The sequence below is a fragment of the Siphateles boraxobius genome, unplaced genomic scaffold (assembly GCF_051911475.1).
Source record: "Siphateles boraxobius isolate OS27281-9 unplaced genomic scaffold, OSU_SipBor_1 130, whole genome shotgun sequence".
NCBI classification, from domain to species: Eukaryota; Metazoa; Chordata; class Actinopteri; order Cypriniformes; family Leuciscidae; genus Siphateles; species Siphateles boraxobius.
This window is the reverse complement of record NW_027508734.1, coordinates 39948526-39971906: the sequence shown is the minus strand read 5'-3', so window position 1 is coordinate 39971906 and position 23381 is coordinate 39948526. Positions and strand designations below refer to the sequence as shown.

The window sequence follows — 23381 nt, the reverse complement described above, 5'->3', positions numbered from 1 at the left end:
GCTTCACCTGCCTCTATAGCTTTTCTTAACAGCCATTCATCACTTTTATACCAGTAGTCTGCCCTACAGTCCATGTGTGAGAGGTTTATAAAACATACACCCTTCCCACTCGCCTAGTGTGAAACATTCCTGCTGCAGAGCCGGTGGCCAAATCACAGCAGCTCACACAACCAATACGCTCATTTATTCCCAATCCCCAGTCCCCAGCTGAACATACAGTACGATTTCCTTTGAATGATTTGCTGAAAGCCCAAAATTCAGAAAGGCCTTTGAACATGTTTAAAAGTGTGTAGTTGTAGTGAGGATAGCTTACTAGAGTGAACATGACAGTAAAATACTTTGACTAATCATATTGACTTTTACCCTTTTAGCTGATGCTGAAAAAACAAGTTATACCTATTTATAGTCTTGAAAAGGAAGTTCTTTTCTTCCCTATTTTGATGTATATGAATGAAACAGCATCTTGAATGAGAAAATAAATGTACATGACGACCATGATGCGTTTTGCTTCACTCAATGAGAAATAGCTGTGCTAATGCCATGCCATGTATTGACACAGTCTCTTCTAATTTGTTCATTCCATATGTTACATGTAATAATAATAATAATACGCGTAATTATCTTTAGCACACTAACATGCTGCATTGGAACTTATTTTACATTGGAACTTAAATCTATTAAGTTGGTTCAACAAAACATTATTTGTTCAAATGAACCTGTTTTAGTCTTGCTCTGCGGATCTAATCTAATTGCGTGGAAAAGTTTTCCTTAATTAAGTTCATTGAACAAACTACTTTTTTGAGTGCAGAATCTGTTAGAAGCTACCATCAGATCCTGCTTCATCTGGAGTCTTCAGCAGGGTATGCACTAATTGCACAAGTATAATCAAACTCTAAGAAAATCAAGGCTCTCAGCTCGCTCTTCCAAAGCATCGGCAGCTATACGTGCATCATATAGCTCATCTTTATAATTATTTCTGAGGCGTAATTTTTTATGCTTAATTATGAAAATTAGCTCCAAAATAAATGCTAACTATGCACGCATAGGCATCCCGACCTAACTGCAGTGGATTCTGCGCTCGAGCACGATGCCAAAGAGCATTCATTTACATGCAGCTCCCGTCCAGAGAAGGATTTAAATATGGATTTAACTTGGCAGTGGCTCTGCCTTGTGAGCAAATCTTTGTCTTTCCTGTTTTAGTGTCTGGCAACCACGAGAAATTCTTCTTTAACATTGTTTTACTTCTGCATTTCTAGACTAATCAAGACTTTTTCTCTAATTTGCTTTCATGGAATTACTGGGGATTTTAAGAGTGTCTTTATCCTATGTGTCAGCTTTAATGAGGAAAAAAGCATGCATGACGAAAACCGTCTAGAAAAAAAGACTAGTCGAGTGAGCGGTTTTGTATTGGGGCAAAAAGGCATAGTGGCTATACAGTTGGGAAGGGAGTGCAGGTATTTACATGCAGGGATTTAAAACCCATCGGAGGCTAAACGGCCAAAATATTTGAGAAGTTTTTTGCATTATAATCTTAAGCATGTATAATAAGCAAGAAGAGACATGTATAAGAAAATGCAACTACACCTTTAAATATCATGAGTCAATAAAAAATAAGCGTGTTCATGATTTAAAAAATTACAAAAGACAGGTGGTTTTGTTAAAAAAAAAAATTCTAAAATAAGAAAATAACAATAGAACATAATGCTAAACTACTTTTTCGAAATAATTACGCAATATATTTGTTTTTATATCCCCCAAATATTTTATTTTAAAATGATTTAAAGTCGTAGTATGTCTGTGAATTGCGTTTTCCGTGCATTTCTGAAATAAATAGATTCAGATTCCTGTCATTAACCCATGTGCATATAATTATTTTTGCACAATTATTGGACGCCCATGTTAAGATGCCCGTATGTCCTTCATATCAACAGCATCTACATGAAACGTGTTTAACAAGGTGAACGAAATGCAAATCATGAACGCACGTGTAACAGTGAACCGAACTGATTGCCAATCACATCAAATGCAGCACATATGAACACAACCTTCACTAGAAGCAAATATTTCTCTTGGCACAGCCTGACTCTCTTCTGGATTTTAATTGTTGAACAGGTGTCCACACCGCTCCACAACAGATGCACAGTGAGGGGGGGTAGAAACAAAGGCAATGTACCAATTGTTCCAGAAGCAAGTGGCTCACTTATGTGCTCTGGGAACGAGATGGCCGGAAAAAAAAGAAACGCATTCATTACTTCAATTGACCGTTGCCTGCCACTACTGCGAAAACAAGCGCCTCAGATGTGACATCACAAAACCCGAAGTCTGAGTCGTTCGGTGGAATTTGCTTCATGCCAGATTTCCACGGAAACCAAACATTCGCCTCACAGGCCAGACGGCCACCGCATCGGGGTTCAGCGGTGAAGCTGAAATCGTGGTAAGGAAGCGCACAGCGGATAAATGTTGTGAGCGCAGGCTGCTTGAGAGGAACAGCTTACCTTATCAGGAGGGGCAATGAAATCCCAGGACTGAGTCATGCTCTGGAGAGAGAGATGACCGCTCAGCTCTCATTAGAGTGACTGATACCATACAACAGAACGACACTTACTCACCTGAAATAAAATAAGACCAACTGACAGGTGCCACAACTATAGGAGGTGGCTAGAAAAATATTCAGAAGAAAAGAAAACAATTATAAAACCTCAAAGCTTGATAAATCTCCAAAACTCTGATATGCAAAATTGCATGGGTGTAGATTTGGCTATGAACGGACAGGATATATATCCACCATCTGATTTGTATTGTGGAAATTTAGCTACATAAGAATTGGATCAGAGGTCTGGTTACACCATGGGGTCTCTTCAGAAACTAATAGAGTGCAGAATTGCTGCTTTAAATGTTAACATTTGGGAGTAAAACAAAAAGGAGAACAGGAAATGTGCTTATAACTATAACCACCCTATTATACTGTACCTAATAAAGAGAGGAGACTTCATATTTTAACATGTTTAATAAATGAACTGTAATTAATTAACATGTCCACATTGTGATTATTGCTGAGAAACTTACACAAACTGCGGTAAAATGAGCTGGGTTTCTGCGGGACAGATTCACAAGAGTAAGAATTAAAGTAGTTAACTGATGATAATAGAATATAGGGGCTTTTAATCTTTTATATGCCACAAACCCTCAAAAGGCATCTTCATATTTTCATATATAAAGAACTGATTTATTGATTTTAATCCATTTGTGAATAAAAATTGTGCAAAAAAATATAGAAAATAAAGTAAAATTAATCTGTGGACCCCTAACACTCTCCTTACCTTTCAACAAACATTTTCAGATATACAAAAAATATAGGCTATAACAGATAATGCAAACTAACAGGATAGCCGTAATTTGAAAAATTCATAATTCCAGTTCCTGATAGCATGTGAAGGAAGCATTAGATGCTACACAACAAATACGTGTTTACTTGCCCTGCTACAGTAAAATATTATGAATATATAACAAATAATGTATTTACTATTATTTTAAAGTATTAATCTCCTCAAATCAGTCCACTGGATGGCACCCACAGGCCGTGTGTTTGACACCCCTGCATTACAGAAACAACTGGTGAAGAAATCTTGCAGAATCAGGTATTTTTGTGTGTCTATTCTAGGGCTGCCCTAATAGTCGACTTGTTCGTTGACAAAAAGAGACTTGGTTGACTAAATTTGAATCAGTCAGCTAGTCTGAGAAGTCACGCTTGCGGTAATATGTCAGGCAGAGAATCCAAAGTGTGGGAACATTTCGAGAGGGTAAAGAGTGACCTGAAAAAGGTGACGTGCGACCGCAAACATGACTTGTCATTTAAAACTTCTTCAACTTAACTTCCAAGTCGTCGGAGCGCATCTTCTCAAGGACCTGTGTTACGGCTTCATTGTAAGCAAGACACTTCTTCCCAACAACATCGTGTTCCTTTCGCATAATGTGAGAAGACAGAGATTGGAAGGGAAACAAATAGTGACGGTGTGTCACGTATAGCCAAATTGTCCATATTAGAGATGTTATTAATGTCCAAAAATGAATGCTTTTAAACTTGCTGACATATTAGAAGTGCTCTATTTTCATATATCTACCCTATAATATCATATATATCTCGAACAAGCCCAAACACAACATAAGACAGTGCGTAAATAACAGAGTGACATGATATGCTGCTTGGCTAAAGCTTTAGGACTTTCGGGATCCGAACGCGTAATCATCATGGCGCAGTGTTTTCCAATGTCATTTGAAAGATCAACCAATGGAAACTGGATCTCAGGTATGGTGGGTGGGTATAGTGGGTAGGGATGATGTGTAGAGACCAATCCGACACCACGGTTTTACAGCTGGAAAGTGCTTGGATTGGTTTGATCGCTTAGATTGACAGGTCTTGATTTACTATGTGCCACTAAATAGGAGCGCTTAGCTAAAACAGCGCTGGAAGATCATCACTCATCAACCAGGATCTTATTACTTGTTTATTCTATGTATTTTTATTGTGGCGTTTACACAAGTAAGTAGTTCTTATGTTCAGTAAAATCACTTGTTTGGAGGGTTTTAGATGCTTGGTTAATTAAGTTTAGAAATAAATGGCTAGCCTACCTAATCCATTGCATGGCTTGAAGACATTAACACGTTTAGAATACATAACTATGGTGTGCTCCCTTCATTTTTCCTCGTGTGTCTGCTGCACATGAATGAAGTTTGTGCGGTTTCTTCTGCATCCACTATGGTGCTTAGGAAAGGAACCTAACCCCAAACCTTTCCCTAAACCCACCCATAACTTATTAAACTTAACTTTAACAAATTTTAATTTTAATTTTAATTTTAAAGAACCCAAAAGACATGTCGGAATTCTGTTGCTAGCTAGACAACCAATTAAAGTCAACGGGTAAATTTCACGTACTAGATTCACATAAAAGAAAAATGTACATATAGAGAGTACGCCAAATAGATACGCAGTGCCAGGACATCGGGTTGTCTGATCTCAGAAAAGTTCATGCAATGTGTGCTGGTGTCGCTGCGGCACACTTTATGTGTGTGCTGGAGTGCTTATTTTATATTTTAAATGCTCATTATTATGGTTTAGTATTTCTCCCCCAATTAATCGACTAATGGCTCACAGTCGACTAGGGAAAACTTTAGTCGTGGGCAGCCCTAGTGCATTCCCATGTGTGTCTATCATTTTAAAATGTTACCTAACCAGTGTTAAAACCAAATCAACACTGTTGCATTTGGATATACAGGTATGCTGCCGTTTGACGACATAAGAGAAATGTTGGTTGCGTAAAAGGCAGTATGAAGCACAGTGGTAGTGACAAGGGAGTTTGTCATGGCTGGAAAAGCATCTTCATTAGACCGGCCTCCTCGCTTCCAACTGCAGAGAGTCATATCACGCCGTCTGTCACACATGGAGGACACTGAAGAATCACACCAAAGTGTGTGCACGTCTCTGTACACAACAACGTGTCACTAAATATCACACACACACACACACACACACACACACACACACACACACTTCTGACACATTTAGTTTAATGATTGTGAGGAGAAAGAGATATCAACACGAGAATGGGTCACGCCAGCTTGAAATTAAAATGTAAAACATTGTGAAAGCAAGAGGGCTGTAAAGTGCCAGGGCTCGTTTTCCTACATGCAAACAAGGAGCTGTTTTGAGATTTTCAACAATCTGGTTATGTGCATCAAGGAGAGACTATTTGACTCTCAAAATAGCCCAACCCCTGATTAGAAGGGGAGTGTCAGTGAGGTAGATGCCCTGCCCCTGCATATATATTATCTACATCTCATGTAATATGTCCACTTTAAAATAGTGCTAATTTTAACACACAAGTGAAGTATGTGTGCGTTTTAAAGTTTTTTTTTTTTTTTTTTTATTGTTCAAAAGTTTGGGTCAGTAAGATTTTTCCAAAATAATTGAATTGTTTTTATTCAGCAAAGACACATTAAATAGATTAAACATGACAGTAAAGGCTTTTACATTGTTACAAAAAATTATACAATAAATGCTGTTCTTTTGAACTTTATATTAATCCAAGGATCCTGATAATAAAAAACGGTATTTACAGGAATAAATTACATTATTTTAAAATATATTAAAATATATATATTTTTGTCGTGTTCACGGCAAAAAAAATCAACCGTAATTCTCTCTGATTCCTTGGCTTCTGATTTGACTGAAAACATGACGTCATTACCATCAAGGACATTTTCTTGCCATTATTTCACAGTAGTCTGTTTTTTTTCCATCACATGCCATTCAGACTGCAAACTTGTTCATTCAAGCAAAATAGTATTTCTCCAAAAACAACAACATTGGTTTAAAAGCAAAATAATGTTATCACCCTTAAAGGTCTAGCTAACTCAAAAATGAAAATTATGTTATCATTCACTCAGCGGAAATATTCTGTGTTCTGCAGAAGCAAGAAAGCCAAACAAGTTTGGAACAACATGAGGATGAGTAAATTAAGACAGAATTTTGGGGTGAACAATCCCCTTAGTAAAAGACTAAACCTGATGTCTTACAAGTTACTGTTTTGTCCTTTGAAAACTAATACACTTAAAATCTAGGCTGGGTGAAAGCAGCATGGGGACTCGTATGAAGCAAATTACACCTCAGTTACTCATTTGCTCCAAAATGCCAATTACCGATTTGGACTGACTCATTTGTGGCCTACATTAGTTTGCATATTCCCAGTCACATAAACCAAGTGCCGACAACCAGCACTTATTCTGGCATGCCCTTCAGCTCAGATAGCACATGTTATATGAGATCTAGCCAAATAGAGAAAGGCTACGGAAAATGATCACGAGCCAGATATTTAAAGGAGCGCTTGATCCCTTTTTGTCGAAAGAATCCCAGATTTAAAAGAGCCTGTGAGCACTCCTATAGGTGTGAATGAAAGAATATATACAGTAAACTCCTACTGTTCTGTGTTAGCCGCTATCTGTCGTAGCTTGGCTACCTCATTTCACCCAGCATGCCCGCTGAGCACACTTCACTCCACCCCTCAAATTCCAATCAATAAAGAGTGCTACAGCTCATAATGCAGTGCCTTTGAAAAAAGGCAGGGGTTTAAATGCTCCTTTACCTATCTCTCCCATCCCCCTCCGTTCCTTCCAGCAGAAGGGCCGTTAAAGGGTCTGGGCAGCACGGTTGTGCTGGATTTGTCTGGCCATGCCCAGTTCAGATGCATTAATCCAAACCCTCATTCTCTGCAATTTCCACACTTCCTTCCTGCGCTGCGCCCCGCACCATATGTTCCCAATCGCAAACGGAGGAAAGGTGCTTCTTCCTCCAACCTTGAACCTCCTCCGAGGAACTAAGGCACACAAGCCAAATAGATGAGAAATTTATCTTCCTCATAAAAAAGGGCCAGACTGCTGTGGGGCTTGCGGAGTAAATCCAAGAGATTTCCCTTCCTCTAACACATAATTAAATTGAGTTGTGTTAGAGCACACATTAAACGGCATATCTCTCCCACTTCCTCCTCCTTGCGTTTCATAGGACAATGTGTGGTATTAACTTAACTGAACTGTCTTCTCAAGGGAGCCTGATAAAAATCAAAACCATGATGCTTCACCTCAGGGCTAGGCGGTAAGACGTTATAGAAATCTGTCGATCAGTTGAGAGTTTTGCATTTGTGGTCGACAGATACGTTTTTTTTTTTTTATGGCCAATGCCGATACAGATTACTAGAGAACTTGGTAACCAATGGCCAATGCGTATAATAATAAAATTGAATGGTGGCAAATAATTGCTTAAATTAAGTAAACTTGGATTTTACACAACATTTACACATTTGACTAAAATATAAAGAAGCCCAATTGAACTACAAGAGAACTGAATTTTAGGCAACATATATGTGTATCAGTTAATTTATAAGGTTTTGGTTTTGTTTCAAGTCTTATTTATTCCGGTTGTGTAACATACAAAACACGTTTGATAACATACAAAACATTTGTAACTCTTTTATTTTTTCCGGGATTTCCATGTTTTCACTGTTATACGGTAGGGGACGCTATTACACATTTTCTGAAAGACAACAGAATCTCCTGAGCAAAACACAGACAGGAAGAAGCAGAAACAAGTGATAGCATATGTGAGCAGATGTATATGTAAAATAATGCTATGATCAACATTAAACATCATATAAATCAAAACTGCCAAACATTATCGGATGAAACATCGACCCAGGACGAGGTATAGGACTGTTGATGGACTCGATCTACTTCATCTATGTTTTGATCATCAATCTGAATCTGATCCGGATGGCGGGGAAAGAGTGATATCTGATATGAATATATCTGAAGAGTGACTGGCGGGGAAAGAGTTAAAGATGTGTTTTATGCTCACAAAGGCTGTATTCATTTGACTAAACAATCAACTAAAAATTAAAATACCTGTTTTCTATTGTAATATATTTTAAAATGTAATGTATTCCTGTGAAGGCAAAGCTGAATTTTCAGCATCATTACTCCAGTCTTCAGTGTCAAAGACTCCTTCAGAAATTATTTTGATATGCTGATTTGCTGCTCAAGAAACATTATACTTTAATCTGTGTTGAAAACAGTTTTGCTGATTTATAATATTATTCTGGAAAACATTTTTTCAGGATTCTTTGATAAATAGAAAGTTTAAAAGAGCAGTATTTATTTTTTAAATGATTTATAAAAATACTAATTCCATGATATGCCTACCCCAAGCACATAAAAAGGGAATGAGAAAGTGAGAAAGACAGAGGGCTGTATGTAAAGCGTTATTTTATCAGAGGAGATGTGCCTATGATTACTGCTGATTCTCAAGCATGCGCTGGATGCGTCCAACACGCTGTGCACAAAAGGATTACGCTGTCACACCCCTGGGTGCTTGCAATCAAGGCGGTGTTTATTGCATCAGGAAGATTTATTTTTATTGAGCTGCTCATTAGCAGGGTTTAATCAGAGCCCTATCTTATGACTGTTCTAACACTGATATCACATTGCTCATCAGCCGGGCCCGAGAAAAAGCAAACAAACTCGATCCTTCCCGCTCTGCAACTTTCAGCCTCTTCTCTATGACATGCAAGGATGACACCATGAATATGAATGAATCACGTAGAGATGTGCAACGGCATGTGAATATTTATATTTTTTATATTTATATTTATATTACCGGCAAACACACTCCACAAATGCAGCAGATGCAGACATGTGCTTCGACGCCACAAGGCCATTACTAAAGGGGAATATAAACATAGGCTTATTGGAAAACGTGCCTCTACCTACATTTTTGCAAAACTCTAAAAACGTATACATAAAATTCACTGCAGCAATTGAGGACAAGCAATTCACTTGCCAGCTGAAAAGACCGTTAGTGACAGTAAAACGTCAAAAACTTTAATTCCTTTTCACACAAATCATGATTACAGGGCCAGATTATCAATTAATAAAGACTTATTTTCTTGCACAATTCTATATTATGCCATCAAAACACTTTTACCATAGTGCATGATTTGTAATTCATTTTGATGTTTGCATCACATAACCAGTATGGCTACTCAGATGTAGTAGCCTAAACTTGCTTAGTAGTTCACCAGGTACAGCTTTGCACGTGTGATACAGAGCACTCGGGTACTAGTCCAGCGAAACACAATAAAACAGCTCACAGATACCACTTTTCCACTGACGTGGTTCCCGTTCCTGTGCCGAACACGGCTCTAGACCAGTTTTCAGCCGGGCGAACTGGAGCCTGTCCCGAGCTGGCGGCGTGTTTCCATTGACTTGAGGAACGAACAATGATGTGACACTCCTATGTTTTGTTTACCTGACTATAACCAGTCTAAAAACAAACAGTCTGCATCCCGGTGTATGCAAAGGTGTATCTAGCGTAACGGCAGCTCAAATAAGCCCGCACCGGAACTGTGTCAGTGGAAAAGGAGTAAGCAAGCTAAAATAATATGGTTGCTTCAGCAATGCATTTTTATGTCAAGTTTGCTTTTGTTAACATTATAGGTTAGGTTTAGTGTAGGTGGTGCGGTATCAAATGCAATAGAGCATTAACTTTTAGCGCCACTCACAGGACATTTTGTTTCCGAAGTGTCGCTATACGTACAACAATCAATACAATGAAACGTTGCCAAATTCACGTTCATTGCTTCAGATGGACATGTCACGAAACGTACAATTTACCCACAGGCACATTGACACATTTCCCAATGAGCTTGCAGTTGGGGAATAAGCTTCGTAATGGCAATAATTAAAGTGAATAAGTAAAATCCTCATTCTCGCACCACGGATCAGGATAAGCCGTCACAGAAGGGCACTCAGACGTCATTCTCCCCTGGGGTCCGCTGGAGGAGCACAGGGTTCTGCTAGGGCTGGCAGGACAGGGGAGCTCACGCACAGCAGCCAAGCCTAACAGACAGCACGGCCAAACTCGAAGAGCGGCCTCATACCTCTTCTGTCTTCCACAAGAAAACCACCATCCCTGGTCATCCTTCTTAATGGCAGGACAGAGTCAAGGGTGCTCCGACATAAAGAAAAACACTTATCCTCCCATGAAGAGGAGTAAAAGGAAATGACAGCGCGATATTAATGATGTAATAAACTGATTGATAGCCAATAGGAGCTTATGACCGCTGCCCTCAGAGATCCCATCTGTCACTGGGAGAGCCGAGCCAAAATGACACGGGCTACATAACACATGCTAGCTTTCTATCGATTAACTCTCTCTGGCCCTGGGCGGGGGAAAACACACTGACACTTAATCGCAAGGTAAAGAGAAGTGTCTCAACACTGCCAAGAGCATCTCGGCCTACTATCACAATCTTTCCCCGACAACCACGAACACATGGAGCATTTATCATCATTATGACTGGAAGCCGTGGCTCTTAAAGCCGAATCAAGTGTCGGTTTCGAAGTACAGCCCGAAATAAGGCTAAAGCAGAAATCCACAAACAGACTAACATTATTGATTTGACACTAGGACTTGTAAATGTGACTATTTTCATACATTAAAGGAGAACAATGTCATCACAGTAATTACCATGGTAGCAAACAAGCACAAGTCTCCACAATGCAAATCGGAGAGCTTTGCAGAAGCTTTAGCCGGAGTACATCATCTTTAATTTATTACTCCAAATCCTTCAAAAGACAAATTAAAAACGAGGAACAAATCAGTGGTACACACTAATCCTCAAGTCTTTTTCAAGAGAAGAGATTGAACTTCAATTTGATTGGTATTTTGCACAGTAGGATAGAGAGGAGGAAAAAATCATTTCAGACTCCGGTCCTAAAAATACCAGGCCACGTTAAGTGCAAATGTGCTCGCGACTCAATCTATACATAGAGGGAGGCTGAGTTGGCTACTACAGAGGATTAGGACTCAGACTACAATGTTCTTGCCATCAGCGTTTTGTGTATCTAAAATGGAAATCCTGATAGAAGCATCAGGGCACGGGTCACGTACAGCCCAGTACTCGTTCGCTGGCTCTGCCCATCACACGCAGTGAGTTTGGAGTGTATATTGGTGACCCCATCAACAGCGCTATGTTCTTTACATGACGAACTATGTGTTTATTGGCCGAGTGTGAGCCAGCGTGGAGGAGCATCTTATTTTGGCCCACTTCACCACCTGCGCAGCAGGCCTGGACCTGACCGAACCGCTCGAACCTGGCTCTTATCGCTCAAAGTGGTGAAAGTTTTTCAGTGAACAAGCGAGGGATGGAGAAGTGATGTTTAATGAACAGAGGAGATAGATAGCAGCCTTGAACACAACAGAAGCCTTTTGCACTCTGAACGACAGGGATACAGAAGGCATTTCTGACATGTTTGAGAGATTGATCAAATCTGTTTATACAGGAGTATCTGAGTAATGGTGCGGACAGTCATGCATATTGTTTTAAAGGGATAGTTCACACAAAAACTAAAACTATTTACTCACCCTCATGCCGTTGCAAACCTGTATGACTGTCTTCTGCAGAACAGGAAAAATCATTTGAAGAATGTTGGTAACCAAACAGTTATGTGACCACTGACGACCATTTGTCTGAAGAAGAAAATCTTCTTCATACAAATATTATTCAAAATATTTCTCAAAATATTTTTGTTCATACAGGTTTGGAAGGACATTTCCATTATAAGGACTATTTCTATGTATATTTAAAAAAAACATTTAATAACATTAATAATAATAGAATAGATTACTAGAAAGTAATTTTGCATTAACTGCATGAGCATCACATCTCAACATCTAACTGCTTTGCTACCAGTCTGAAATTAAATGGACACAAAAGATCTGATACTCTCACAATTTTAATAAGGTTTTTTTTATATTCAAAGAGGACACATAACTTCAATCCCTGCGGATCATGCTGAGTGGACCAAATGGGCCAGTTCTTACGGTCCGCGCTGTGCCATCTCCTCAGAGAGCTCAGAAAACCACAGGGACACTGAGAGATCAAAAAGGTCATTATGCACCCACTCATGCCAAATATCTGCTCTCTTATTCCCAGTTGAAGTCTGCTCACTCTCAGAAACAGTCCTGCTGGTGCACCGGGGCCAGGCGGACTGTGAACGGCTGCAGGCTGTTGGGGCATCACAGCAAGATGACCCTCAGAACAGGTTTGTGGGGTTAAAAGAACAAAAACTTGGCAATTTAGAGCATACACTCTAAAAAGTAATTCAGTGGCTTTTTAAATACTACAATAATAAAAGCTATACTACCTTAAAATCTCTGAATTTGACTTGAATGGAATGAATATGCTTGAATTGGTCAGAGCAAAATAAATGGCAAAAAATTCAACAGTTAACGCTGCCAAAAATTTACATCTAAAATTTTTTTAACGTTTATTTCTTAGATGATTTGAGTTACCTTAACTTGTTGGTAGGGCTGGGTGGTTTGACGATATATATCGTTACCAAGGGACAAAATGTCTATGGTTAGAGATTTGGTTATATCCTGTATGTAAATATATATGCGTTTAAGTTTGGTAAAGTAAACTTAAAGTAACAGCAGCCTAATATACCTACCTGCTGCTCTGTAGCATTAATGTGAATCAAACAAAAGAAAAAATAACTTACTGTTCTTGACTGAATAAATTTGTATTATCTTTAATAAGAATTCATTTCTATTTAATTCATACAGTGAAGACTATGCAATATTAAATTTTTACATTTGATTATTAAATGTCTTTACTAATTCTAACTACAGGTACATGTTAAATAAACCTATTGTAAATGAAAAACATATTTTTGTTAAATTGTATTTGTCTTATTGTTTGTAATTTGCTCCTTTTAATAACAGGAATTAGATCAAATAACAAAAAATAACTATCGTGATGTATATCATTATTGTGAAATAAAATTTCTCATATTGTGAAATAAGAATTTGGTCATATCGCCCATATTGCTGGGTATTTGTCATGGTACTAAATCTAGTTATTCTGATCTACTTCAATTTTTTATTTACATAATTCATAAGGTATATTTCAATGAATTCACAACTTTTAAGTATTTTAGAAGTGTAAAAATTGAGCACATCATAATTGAAGTTCTTAGACATATAGACATATATAATTGAAAGAGTGACAAACAATGAAAAGAAAAAAAGATAATGAGAGTAACAACAATTCATATCATGGACAAGCATCATGATTCTGAAATAACTGCTGTTTTGATTAATACTGAAGGGCATGTTGGGAGACATTATGGATGCACCTGCAAAATATTTCTGGTGCCTCCCTGAGTCCTGGGCGAATACTTTAAAATTGAATTCTGAGGTACGGTTTAAGCTCGCAGCACCCTAATCTTGTTTCCACATACAGTAGGACTTGGGTCAGATATGTAATGAAATTGGAATGTGATGGAAAGTTGATCTCTCATAAAGAAAGGATGATGTGGCTCCGCCCACAGCCCTTCAGCTCCGACGGGGATTAATAACTCCAGGGATTTCCCCCTCCAACTCTCAATATCAAAACCCCCTTTCACAGTTACTCATCTCTGCCCAAATAAAACAGCGGTTCAGAATTTCACAACCTGGCCTCTTGCTGACTTTAACAGTCGTTGAAGTGCAAGCCTTTTAATTTGCTATTGCCATAAATAGGCTATTATGAGTTTGCCGCATCTGTCGAAGATTATGAAAGAAGACGGGAAGGGTACGGTTAAAGATGTCTTCCGCTAAGACTCTCAGCATCAGCTCAACTGCTGCTAGAACACTGACATTAGTGCGAATTCAGCCTGAAGCCAAATCACTAAATCACTAAATGCAGCCACGATTGTCAACATGCATTTACTAACACACAAAAAGGAAAAAACACAAATAATGAAAAAATGTTTGTCTACATAATCGTAATTAAAAATGCAATAACTTGCACTTCCTCTGAAATGACTTTTTTCCACTTCGAGGACAATAGCCAAACATGTTTCAACGGCTCCCCTCTAACCACCCGTCTGCTGCTAGCTGTAACCATCAAAACATTGCCTGAATTATTACAAAAAAAATTGAGGCTACAGGAAACAAACTTTGCACAAATATTGAATGTACTACTAGTGTTGTCAAAAAAAACAACCCGGTACTTCACCAAGTTAAAATAAAAGAAATAAAATCTATACCAGCATTTTATAAGTACCAGTACACCGAAATAATCCAGTACCCACTATGGCTGCTAAAAAACACGCCCATAAATGCCCTGTGAAAAGCATTAATGCATTAGCATTAACATTTTTATTTACAACTTGTAAGTTATTCAGAACCTGCTCAATACCACTAAAAATGCCAGACATTTTGTTCAGCGTGAGCTCATCGACTGAGTGCTTGTGAATCTTTTCATAAGAACCGGCAACAAAGTCTAAACACAATGTAAATAAGAGATTGAATGTGCAATGTAGAAAGATTCACTGATTTTAATGGGAGTTTTCACAAGAGTGCAGAACTCAATTATTAAGCTCACGCTGAACTGAGGTGATTTACAGCTTCAGTGATTATGAAGGAAGTGCTATTGACTAGCTTTCAGTATGCAGCTCATTCACAATTTGAATAAAAGTTTTATTTTTCATGCTGCTAAGTACACACTACAAAGTTTCGGGAGTATCAACAGTATTTAAATGCAGGTTTTAATCCAAAACTACAAGGATTGACATCCCTAGAGAAAAAAAACCCTATACCAAAATGTATTTAAAATACATTTATTTCATACTAAGTATAGTACGAATCTATTAACATATTAAGGCTACCTACATATCGCTTGAGACTTACTGATATTATTATAATTAAACTTTATTTGAAGTACTTATTTTCTGCACAATGCACATTTCTTGATATTAAGCCTAAAATGTGTTTAATATCACTATTAGTAATGATAGTACGAAGCAATGATGCAAAATATTTAAAGTGTACCTAAAGTATACTTGCAATAGTTACACTTTAGCATATTCAAATATACTTAAATGACCTTTAGTTGGACCTCAGCACTATTTCTGGATAACTGAAAAAAGTCCAATTGCAGGGTATTTATTATAAAGTACATACAAGTAAATGTATTTTTAGACATTTTTTGCATTTTGTATTTTTGGGGGGGTGGGGATCAATTTAAATATGATAAATCAATTATGTAAATAATTATGGAGTGTAAATGCAGATTCTTAGCCCTGCCACTCGTTCTTTGTTCTTAATTTTATTACTACCTTTTCACTTGACATTTTTACAGCAACATTTACTTAGTAAAATGTTGAAGGCTGCATGCTGTTTTAATGTATAATTTACTTGTAAATACTTCTAGGGATTCGTTGGCCCGAATTCCCAAAAATAAATGGAAAACCTGCGAAAATATGCAAACAGAATTGGCGAATCAAATGGCCTAAGTGACTTAGAGCTGGTTTTCCTGGCATCTAAGGTTAGTCGAAAACCAAAGAGGACAGAACTTACTATTGCTTCTGGATAAGCATGGAAGCATGAGGGGACTTACAAATGTTAATAAAAATAATATTTTTTACTCGTCACAAAGCAGAAAAGAAACCCGATTTATAGAGATCCTGTGTATTGTTTTCCGTTGTCATTATTTTGTTTCACTTCCAATGACACACCTGAGACATCCAGCAAACTGCTCCACAACAGATGTGAAAGTTTACAGCATCTCTTCCTTGTTTCAAACACAGCTGTCCTCCACAAGACACTTATTTATTCATCACAGCCAGAATAAACTCAGCTTTCTCAAATACATTGATAGAATAACCATAATCTAAATATGCCCTAGTTTAATTTCCATTCTTTGAACTCACATCAAAGTTGTTGTTTTTTCCCCCGCTCTAAAATCCAAATCAATCACCAAAAACGCCAACAAATCCGCTGTTGGGGGGAGATTTGCTGAAATGCTGGAAAAGATACACATGCCGTGCCAAGTAACCTGCCTTCAAAAGGGCCTTGATCGCTATGGCAACAGCATGATCTTCCATAACCAAGCCAAGAGGTGACCTGAGGTACATAAAAGAGATGTCCAAAAACCCTCCCAGAATTCTCCCTGCCAGAGGAAGCCGCTGTTCTGACGGCATCACATGCGCAACGTGGCTCAATGGTTCACAGAGCAAGCAGCGGGTTAGCTAAAAATAAACAGCCTCCTGTCAGAGAGAAGGGGACCTTTACTTAAACACACTATGTTTTTTTTAAAGAGCACGACAATAAGTGGTTTTTGCATAAAAATAATATATTTTCCCACAGTTGATATAATGTCAGATTTCATGCACGTCAGAAAAATGTCGAAACAGTTTCCGTTAAATCCAGCAAGCTTGGTGTTAAGACTAAATGTTTCTGAAAGTGCAAGGGTGGATTAAAATGAATAATACAACAAAAAAAAGAGATATGAATATAGAAACATCAGAAACAGAAGCTGGCTGAAGGAGTCTCAAGAGACAATGCCTTCCGGAGTTCAGAAACAAAACAGGTTTGTTTCTTAACCAGAAACTACTGCAAGCCAGTTTGGTGGTTATAGATGTGAAGCGTATTTGTAATAATAATCCATTCTGAAACAAACGCATGCTTAAATGGGAGAGACTCCCGTCATTGTTTTAAACAAAACTCACAAATCCGCAGAGAAGCCTTTGATGATAAGCTGTGCTCAAGTGAGGTTTTGTCACCTTTAATATCTTCATTATACAGCAGTGCAGTGCAGTTATTTTTCTTGCCTGAAATTATCTTAATATTTGAGGCTCTTTCGGAGTTCAGAGACTTTCAGAGAAGGATATAAAACTGTGAATACTAACCATACATATTCTTCCCCTCTCATTAATTATTAATCAGCAGAAAAAAGGCTTTTACTAATCCACAGACAAGACAATAAGGGGAGTGATGTCTGAGGACTGCTCTCAGCTCACTCTCTGAGGATGTCTTCAGGTACAAGTTCAAAAGCTCAAAGCCAAGCCAAACTCCAGACAGCAGCGGGAAGAAAAACTATCTGGGAATCTAAAATATAAATTAATAAATGCATCCAGATTTTATCTCTCATTTTTAATCAACAGCTCGTTTGAAAGAAGTAGAGAATTCAGATTATAATAATGTGAAATATTATTGCAATTTAAAATCTAATTTATTCCTATGATGGCAAAGCTGAATTTTCAGTGTCACATGATCCTTCAGAAATCATTACTAATATGCTGATTTGCTGCTCAAGAAACATTTCTTATTATCTTATTGAAAACAAATGTGGAGTTGTTTGTCTTTTTCTTTTGTTGTAACCCATAATAGCATTTTTCAGGATTCTTTGATGAATAGAAAGTGCAAAAGAACAGCATTAATTTGAAGTAAAAATATTTTGTAACATTATAAATGTCTTTACTGTCAATTTTAATCAATTTAATGTGTCCTCCTCGCTGAATAAAAGTATTCATTTCTTTAAAAAAATTGTACTGACCCCAAACTTTTGAATGGTAGTACATATATTTGCAACCATTTAATACAATTTATGAACTGATTTGACTTGCAATTAGTTGAAGTGTTGCCTCCCACATGAAGAGGCGCTGGGTGAGGTCTAACAGAGGAAGAGTTGTGTTTGCAGAAATATCCTCTTATGGCACTATTCCACTATTGTTTTAAATACTTCTTGGTGGGTCTGTTTCAACAGCTTTTTTTTCTGGAAAAAGCAAAGGACATTTATCTTTGCACAATGCAGCATGCCTGTATTACACAGCGGCTACGACATGAGAAATAACAGTGTTGGAAGACAACAAAAGAGAATTTTGTTATCAGACAGGTGATGCATGCCTCTCCGAGCTGTGGATGAAACAGAGGGCATATCACAGCATTCCCACACAAGGGCTGCTCTTTACAAAGGTCTTACAGATTAGCGAGAAACATGACCAAACCCTTACTGCACATTTACACTTACGCCATTTACTGATATGGACATTTCAAAGGAATAGTCAATACAGGTATAATACAAGTTGAGCTTAATTGACATCATTTCTGTTATAATGCTGATTTCCATACAAATTATTTAAAATCTTGTTTTGCTTTTTTAAGAGCAAAAATGTAGGTTACAGCGAGGCTGCTACTATGAAAAGGGTTTTTAGGAGGATTCCTGTTAAAACTATTATTTGAGCTGTGGTTACGACAAAGTTGTAAAAACTGGATATAACTTTACACTATAAGAGTTTTCCCATTCCAATGCGCTACTTTTCCATTGATTTTCTACGTAATCACGCGCTAACGGACATGTATAACCGTTAGCTCACGTCTTGCATCTTTTGCAGCGTCTCGGGCATGACACAGCGTTCTAAAAACGCGGCATTCAAGTTAAAATTAGTTTCACTTTTCAACTGTTAAAAAACGCGACTCAAGACCTTGCGCTATTTCCCCATTCCACTGCCTGCGTTCATATTTAAAGCAAAAATGCATTCTGTGTGAACGGCCCTTAGTAAGTGATTTTTTCACACTAAAATCATAGTGTTAACTATAGTTATAGTGTTCATATTTTGTTGCTATAACTATAGAAACAGAAAGTATTTTTACGCTTACAAATTGGCCAAATTCCCTTCCATTGTAAGTGCCTGTCCTGTAACCAACAAGAAACAAAAAGAGGTAAGTTAAAAATACTTTTGTGTTAATCAACATTGTGCTACAAATGCTGTTCTGAAATGTGAATATTCCTTTATTCTAATGAACTCTACTCTTACTAGCATGTCTATCCACCTTATTTTTCAATGTGGAAGTAAGCTGTTTTCTGTGAATGTGCGTGACTTTTAATTCATTAAACAAATTGCAGTAAACAAAACAGTAAAAATGCTTGTGGTACTAACCAGTGTGTTTAAATTAAGACAATACATTAAAATAAGATGATAAGAAATAGCAGTTTGCAATACTAAGCAGCATAAGAAGCTGTTTTGTACAGCTAAAAATAACTGGAAGCGGATGACACTGGAAACCAGAAACATTCAACAAACAAATGAAAAATACGTTAATTGTAAACAAAAATAAAAATGTACGTGAAAAATAAGGTGTATATTTCACCTGATATAGTTCAACTGATAATCAGGAATGCCAGGCTATATTGATTTATCTAGCATATAGATGGATACAGCAAAATGGCTTCTCTCTACTATCTTGATGCTTCACAAACACAAATATCTGACAGTGCTTGAAATAACGCCCCACAGCGTTTCCAAACCGTCTCTAAAAACACTGCTGTTTTGAGTAAGTTGTGTCAGGAGCAACAAACAAACAAGAGATGTTTTTATCCCTTAAAAAACATCACAGCACATCAGAGCCAAAGACTGATTACAAGATCACATGTACGTAAACTTTTCATTTATTAAAAGGTTTACAAAAGCATCTTGCAGTCTCGGCTGTGCTATTTAGTAATCCACTAAAAGTGTGTCCTCGATAGCAGATGAGTGTAACAAGGGCTCTGCTTTGTTGCTTTACATAAAACAAGCATTGAGATTGAATAATGCTTGATTGTTTCCTCCATCTACGACACATTAGACAATAGATGATCTTTACAGCAATGATTAGTCACCTATGACCGGATATTATATATATATATATATGCATCTCAACCTATAGAAAAGCTAGTGATCTGTCTGCTTAACTGTGTACACACACACACACACACACACACACACATATACTGTATATGTGTGTGTGTGTGTGTGTGTGTGTGTGTGTGTGTGTGTGTGTGTGTGTGTGTGTGTGTGTGTGTGTGTGTGTGTGTGTGTGTGTGTGTGTGTGTGTGTGTTTACACAGTTAAGCAGACAGATCACTAGCTTTTCTATAGGTTCAGATGACAAAAATAAAAATGTATGCAATTTAAAAAAGCAAAAAACTGAAGTACCATCCATGACAAGTTAACAACAGTGGTGCCTTTCATTTCAGTGTAATTATAACAGTGGATGTATCTGATTTCAAAGACCATTACTGAACCCTTCTCTTACCTGCTTCTTATTCATCAAGAAAAATCAAAAACACCTTGGGATGAAATTCATCCCTATAATCAACAGCAAAAAGACTTTACTGAGAATCAAGAGGTGGTGACTGGACAGTGTGAGAGGAAGACAATCTTTCATTAAAGGATTTCCACAGGAAGTCCTACCTGATGTGCTGAACTGGCTGCTCCCAAGAGTGGTCGGCCTGTTTTTCCCACTGTTTACAGGAGGAGAAAACATCTATAGGAAGACACAAAAATGAAGTGGTACTAAAATTGCACAGAGTGTGTCATGTTTTAATGAGGAACATTAAATATGAATGTTTTATTGATCCCAAAGTAGCAATGTAATTCATGTGCAAATAACCAGGAGAATGTGTGTGTGTGTGTGTATATATATATATATATATATATATATATATATATATATATATATATATATATATATATATATATGCAAAAACTTGAAAAAAGTTGTTTTTTTTATTTCATTTGGTCAAAATAAAAATATACATAAAGGCTTTACCTATTAAAAAAAAGTAATACTTGATCTCTACTTGATCGTTCAGTGACTGAACGAATGTCAGAAGTTATAAGTAAAATCATTGATGAGTGTCTTACCGCGCTAAAATCCAGCAGATCACTCAGCTCCTTATCCGTTCCGATAGCGGCAATCCGCTGCTGAGGGTTCATCCTTACGATCCTTTACTAAATCTACAAAACACAAACATCATTCCCCTCAATCTGAGAGCCTGATGTGTGCTAAAGCTTCATGCTAGCCAGCACAGCTTATGCAAATAACATCGGTGAACATCCGCAGCTTGACAGCTGAACATCTCCACCTCCAGTCTTTAGCATAACTTTGCGCTCTTCCAACACCTTGGTACAAACCAGGGCAATCGAAGGACCTGGTTGTCCTTCAATAAAACCCTATGTGTAATTCAATAAATAGTAATAAAAAGCTCCTGAAGACAGTCCCAAGACCTCCTTTCCCCAGCTTCGTTTATTGACAGCTTTAGACGAGGTTACGGCATTTCTGTCTGTTAACAATAGCAAGCGCACGACATGGCACGGTGGAAAGATGGTATATTTTAATTTAATAGAGCATGCCTGATAAGGTTTTTAGATGACCAAACGTGGACATGTTGAGAAAGACGCTGCTCGATGGTGTCACACACACACACACACACACACACACACACACATGGACCCGCAGCATCATTTTTCAACTGCATGCGTTTGATTCCTCAATGTAGCTATCAAAAGTCACGAGCTCATAATGAACATAACGTTACACGCGCTGTCAAAACATCTGCCGCCACACACTTTTGTTGTTGTTGTGTTAAAGGAGAATGGTTAACGTTACTTTACAAACAACGGTGCTGCTGCTGCTGCTGTTGTTGTTTGCAAATTGCCAGTTACCTATACATAATAATGGTGCGACCATTAAAAGATTAAGCGAAAAACGACCATAAGCACTGACATAACACTAATTTTAACACGGACAATTAACAGCGCGATGTCAAGCTGAAGTGTTTAAACGAATGCCGACCCCGTTTCCCTTCATATCGGCTCCCGTCTTTTCTGCTATCCCAACTTCTTTCACCCAGTCCAAAACCCCTCAGAAAGTCTGTGCAATATTTTACCTTTTCTGCTGTCAAAATTCCAACTAGGGCGATCGGGTATGCCGATGACGGCGAATGTTTCCTTGTTTCGGGTCGGAAAGATAATGAAATCGGTATCTTTTGCGATTAAATTTAGCAAATATCCACTATGTAAGTTGCGAGTTTCCCTTAGGCAGACATTTTTGCTTGGCGATAACCGAATCACAACAATGACGTTCGAAATTGTATCCTTCCACCATAGCCGTAGACTTGAGCGTTCTTCAACGGTGCGGATGAATATCATGTGTGGCGAATCATACAACCTTGCTAGGGGAGTAAAGGACCACTGAAGCGCCTCCTAAAATCAGTTTGGTTTACCACACAACTCCCTTCACATAAACGTAGGCTTTGATTGATGCGTGTATTATTAGTATTAGGAGAAATTTCGTATATTTGAAGCATGGAATACATAATTCCAGCTGCATTAAGTCAAGTGTTCTGTATGAACAAGTGCAGCATACATGCTGAGGAGATCGTTTAAACTTGCTCACTTTCCCAAAACTATGTCGACTTATGGACATTGCTATTCCCCCTTTCAAACCTTATATAAGTAGACCGAACTTTGATAACCACATTTTTTCTTTTTCTTTCTTCATCATCTGAATTGGAATTCTATATGTGCCACAGCATGGCACAAGAACAACACAGTCAGCCACAATACAGTAACATCAAGAATAGGCTAGAGCAACAACATAAGAAACGTATAAATAATACTGCAAAATATATGTGTTTGTTTGTGTTAAGTATGATAAATAATGATGTGACAAGTTATGGAAAAACAAAAAGATATGAGAAATAACAAAAAGTATGATTTTTTGCAATAATAGTATTACTGTTTTTGTTGTTATTATTATTTTTTGGACTCGTGTTTTTTCTCAAATAGATTCTAAATAACTCTAATATTCTAATTTTCAATTTTAAAGATAAATGAATCTGCATACAATTTTACAACCATAATAATTACTATGTCCTTAATCCTCAAGGTAAAACATAATTTTGCACATATTACTTTTACTATGTCTATATGTCAAAACACTGGCGGTGTGATTGAGTGGATCCCTTGCCTCAACGCAGGAGACCTGTTTCATCCTCTAACTTTTGAATAGGCCTATTCAAAATATTGATATTGAGTAGGCTATTTCACAAATTATAGAGAACAGGGGGAAATTGTTTACACCATTACCCAAACATTTACCAATTTTAATCAAGTTTATTCACAGATATTTAACTTTCAAGAAACTACAAAAAGAATGTCACAGACCAATTTCTTGTCCAGAAC

The 23381-nt window shown here is 37.5% G+C and overlaps 1 protein-coding gene across 7 annotated transcripts in view; it reads right to left on the bottom strand.

The window, feature by feature from the left end:
• Positions 1-22353, bottom strand: part of tcf12 (transcription factor 12) — a 114628-nt gene extending 92275 nt beyond the window's left edge. Inside the window, exons 1-3 of one of the 7 annotated variants that reach the window (XM_077229450.1) lie at positions 22085-22353; positions 21060-21152; positions 20607-20679 (exon numbers count right to left, since the gene is read on the bottom strand). In XM_077229450.1, the coding sequence (XP_077085565.1) occupies positions 20607-20679; positions 21060-21131 (145 nt within the window). In that variant the 5' untranslated portion in view covers positions 21132-21152; positions 22085-22353. The remainder of the gene's footprint in view (positions 1-20606; positions 20680-21059; positions 21153-22084) is intronic. The other 6 variants (XM_077229449.1, XM_077229447.1, XM_077229448.1 and 3 more) reach the window with 6 other exon arrangements.
• Positions 22354-23381: the final 1028 nt, after the last annotated feature.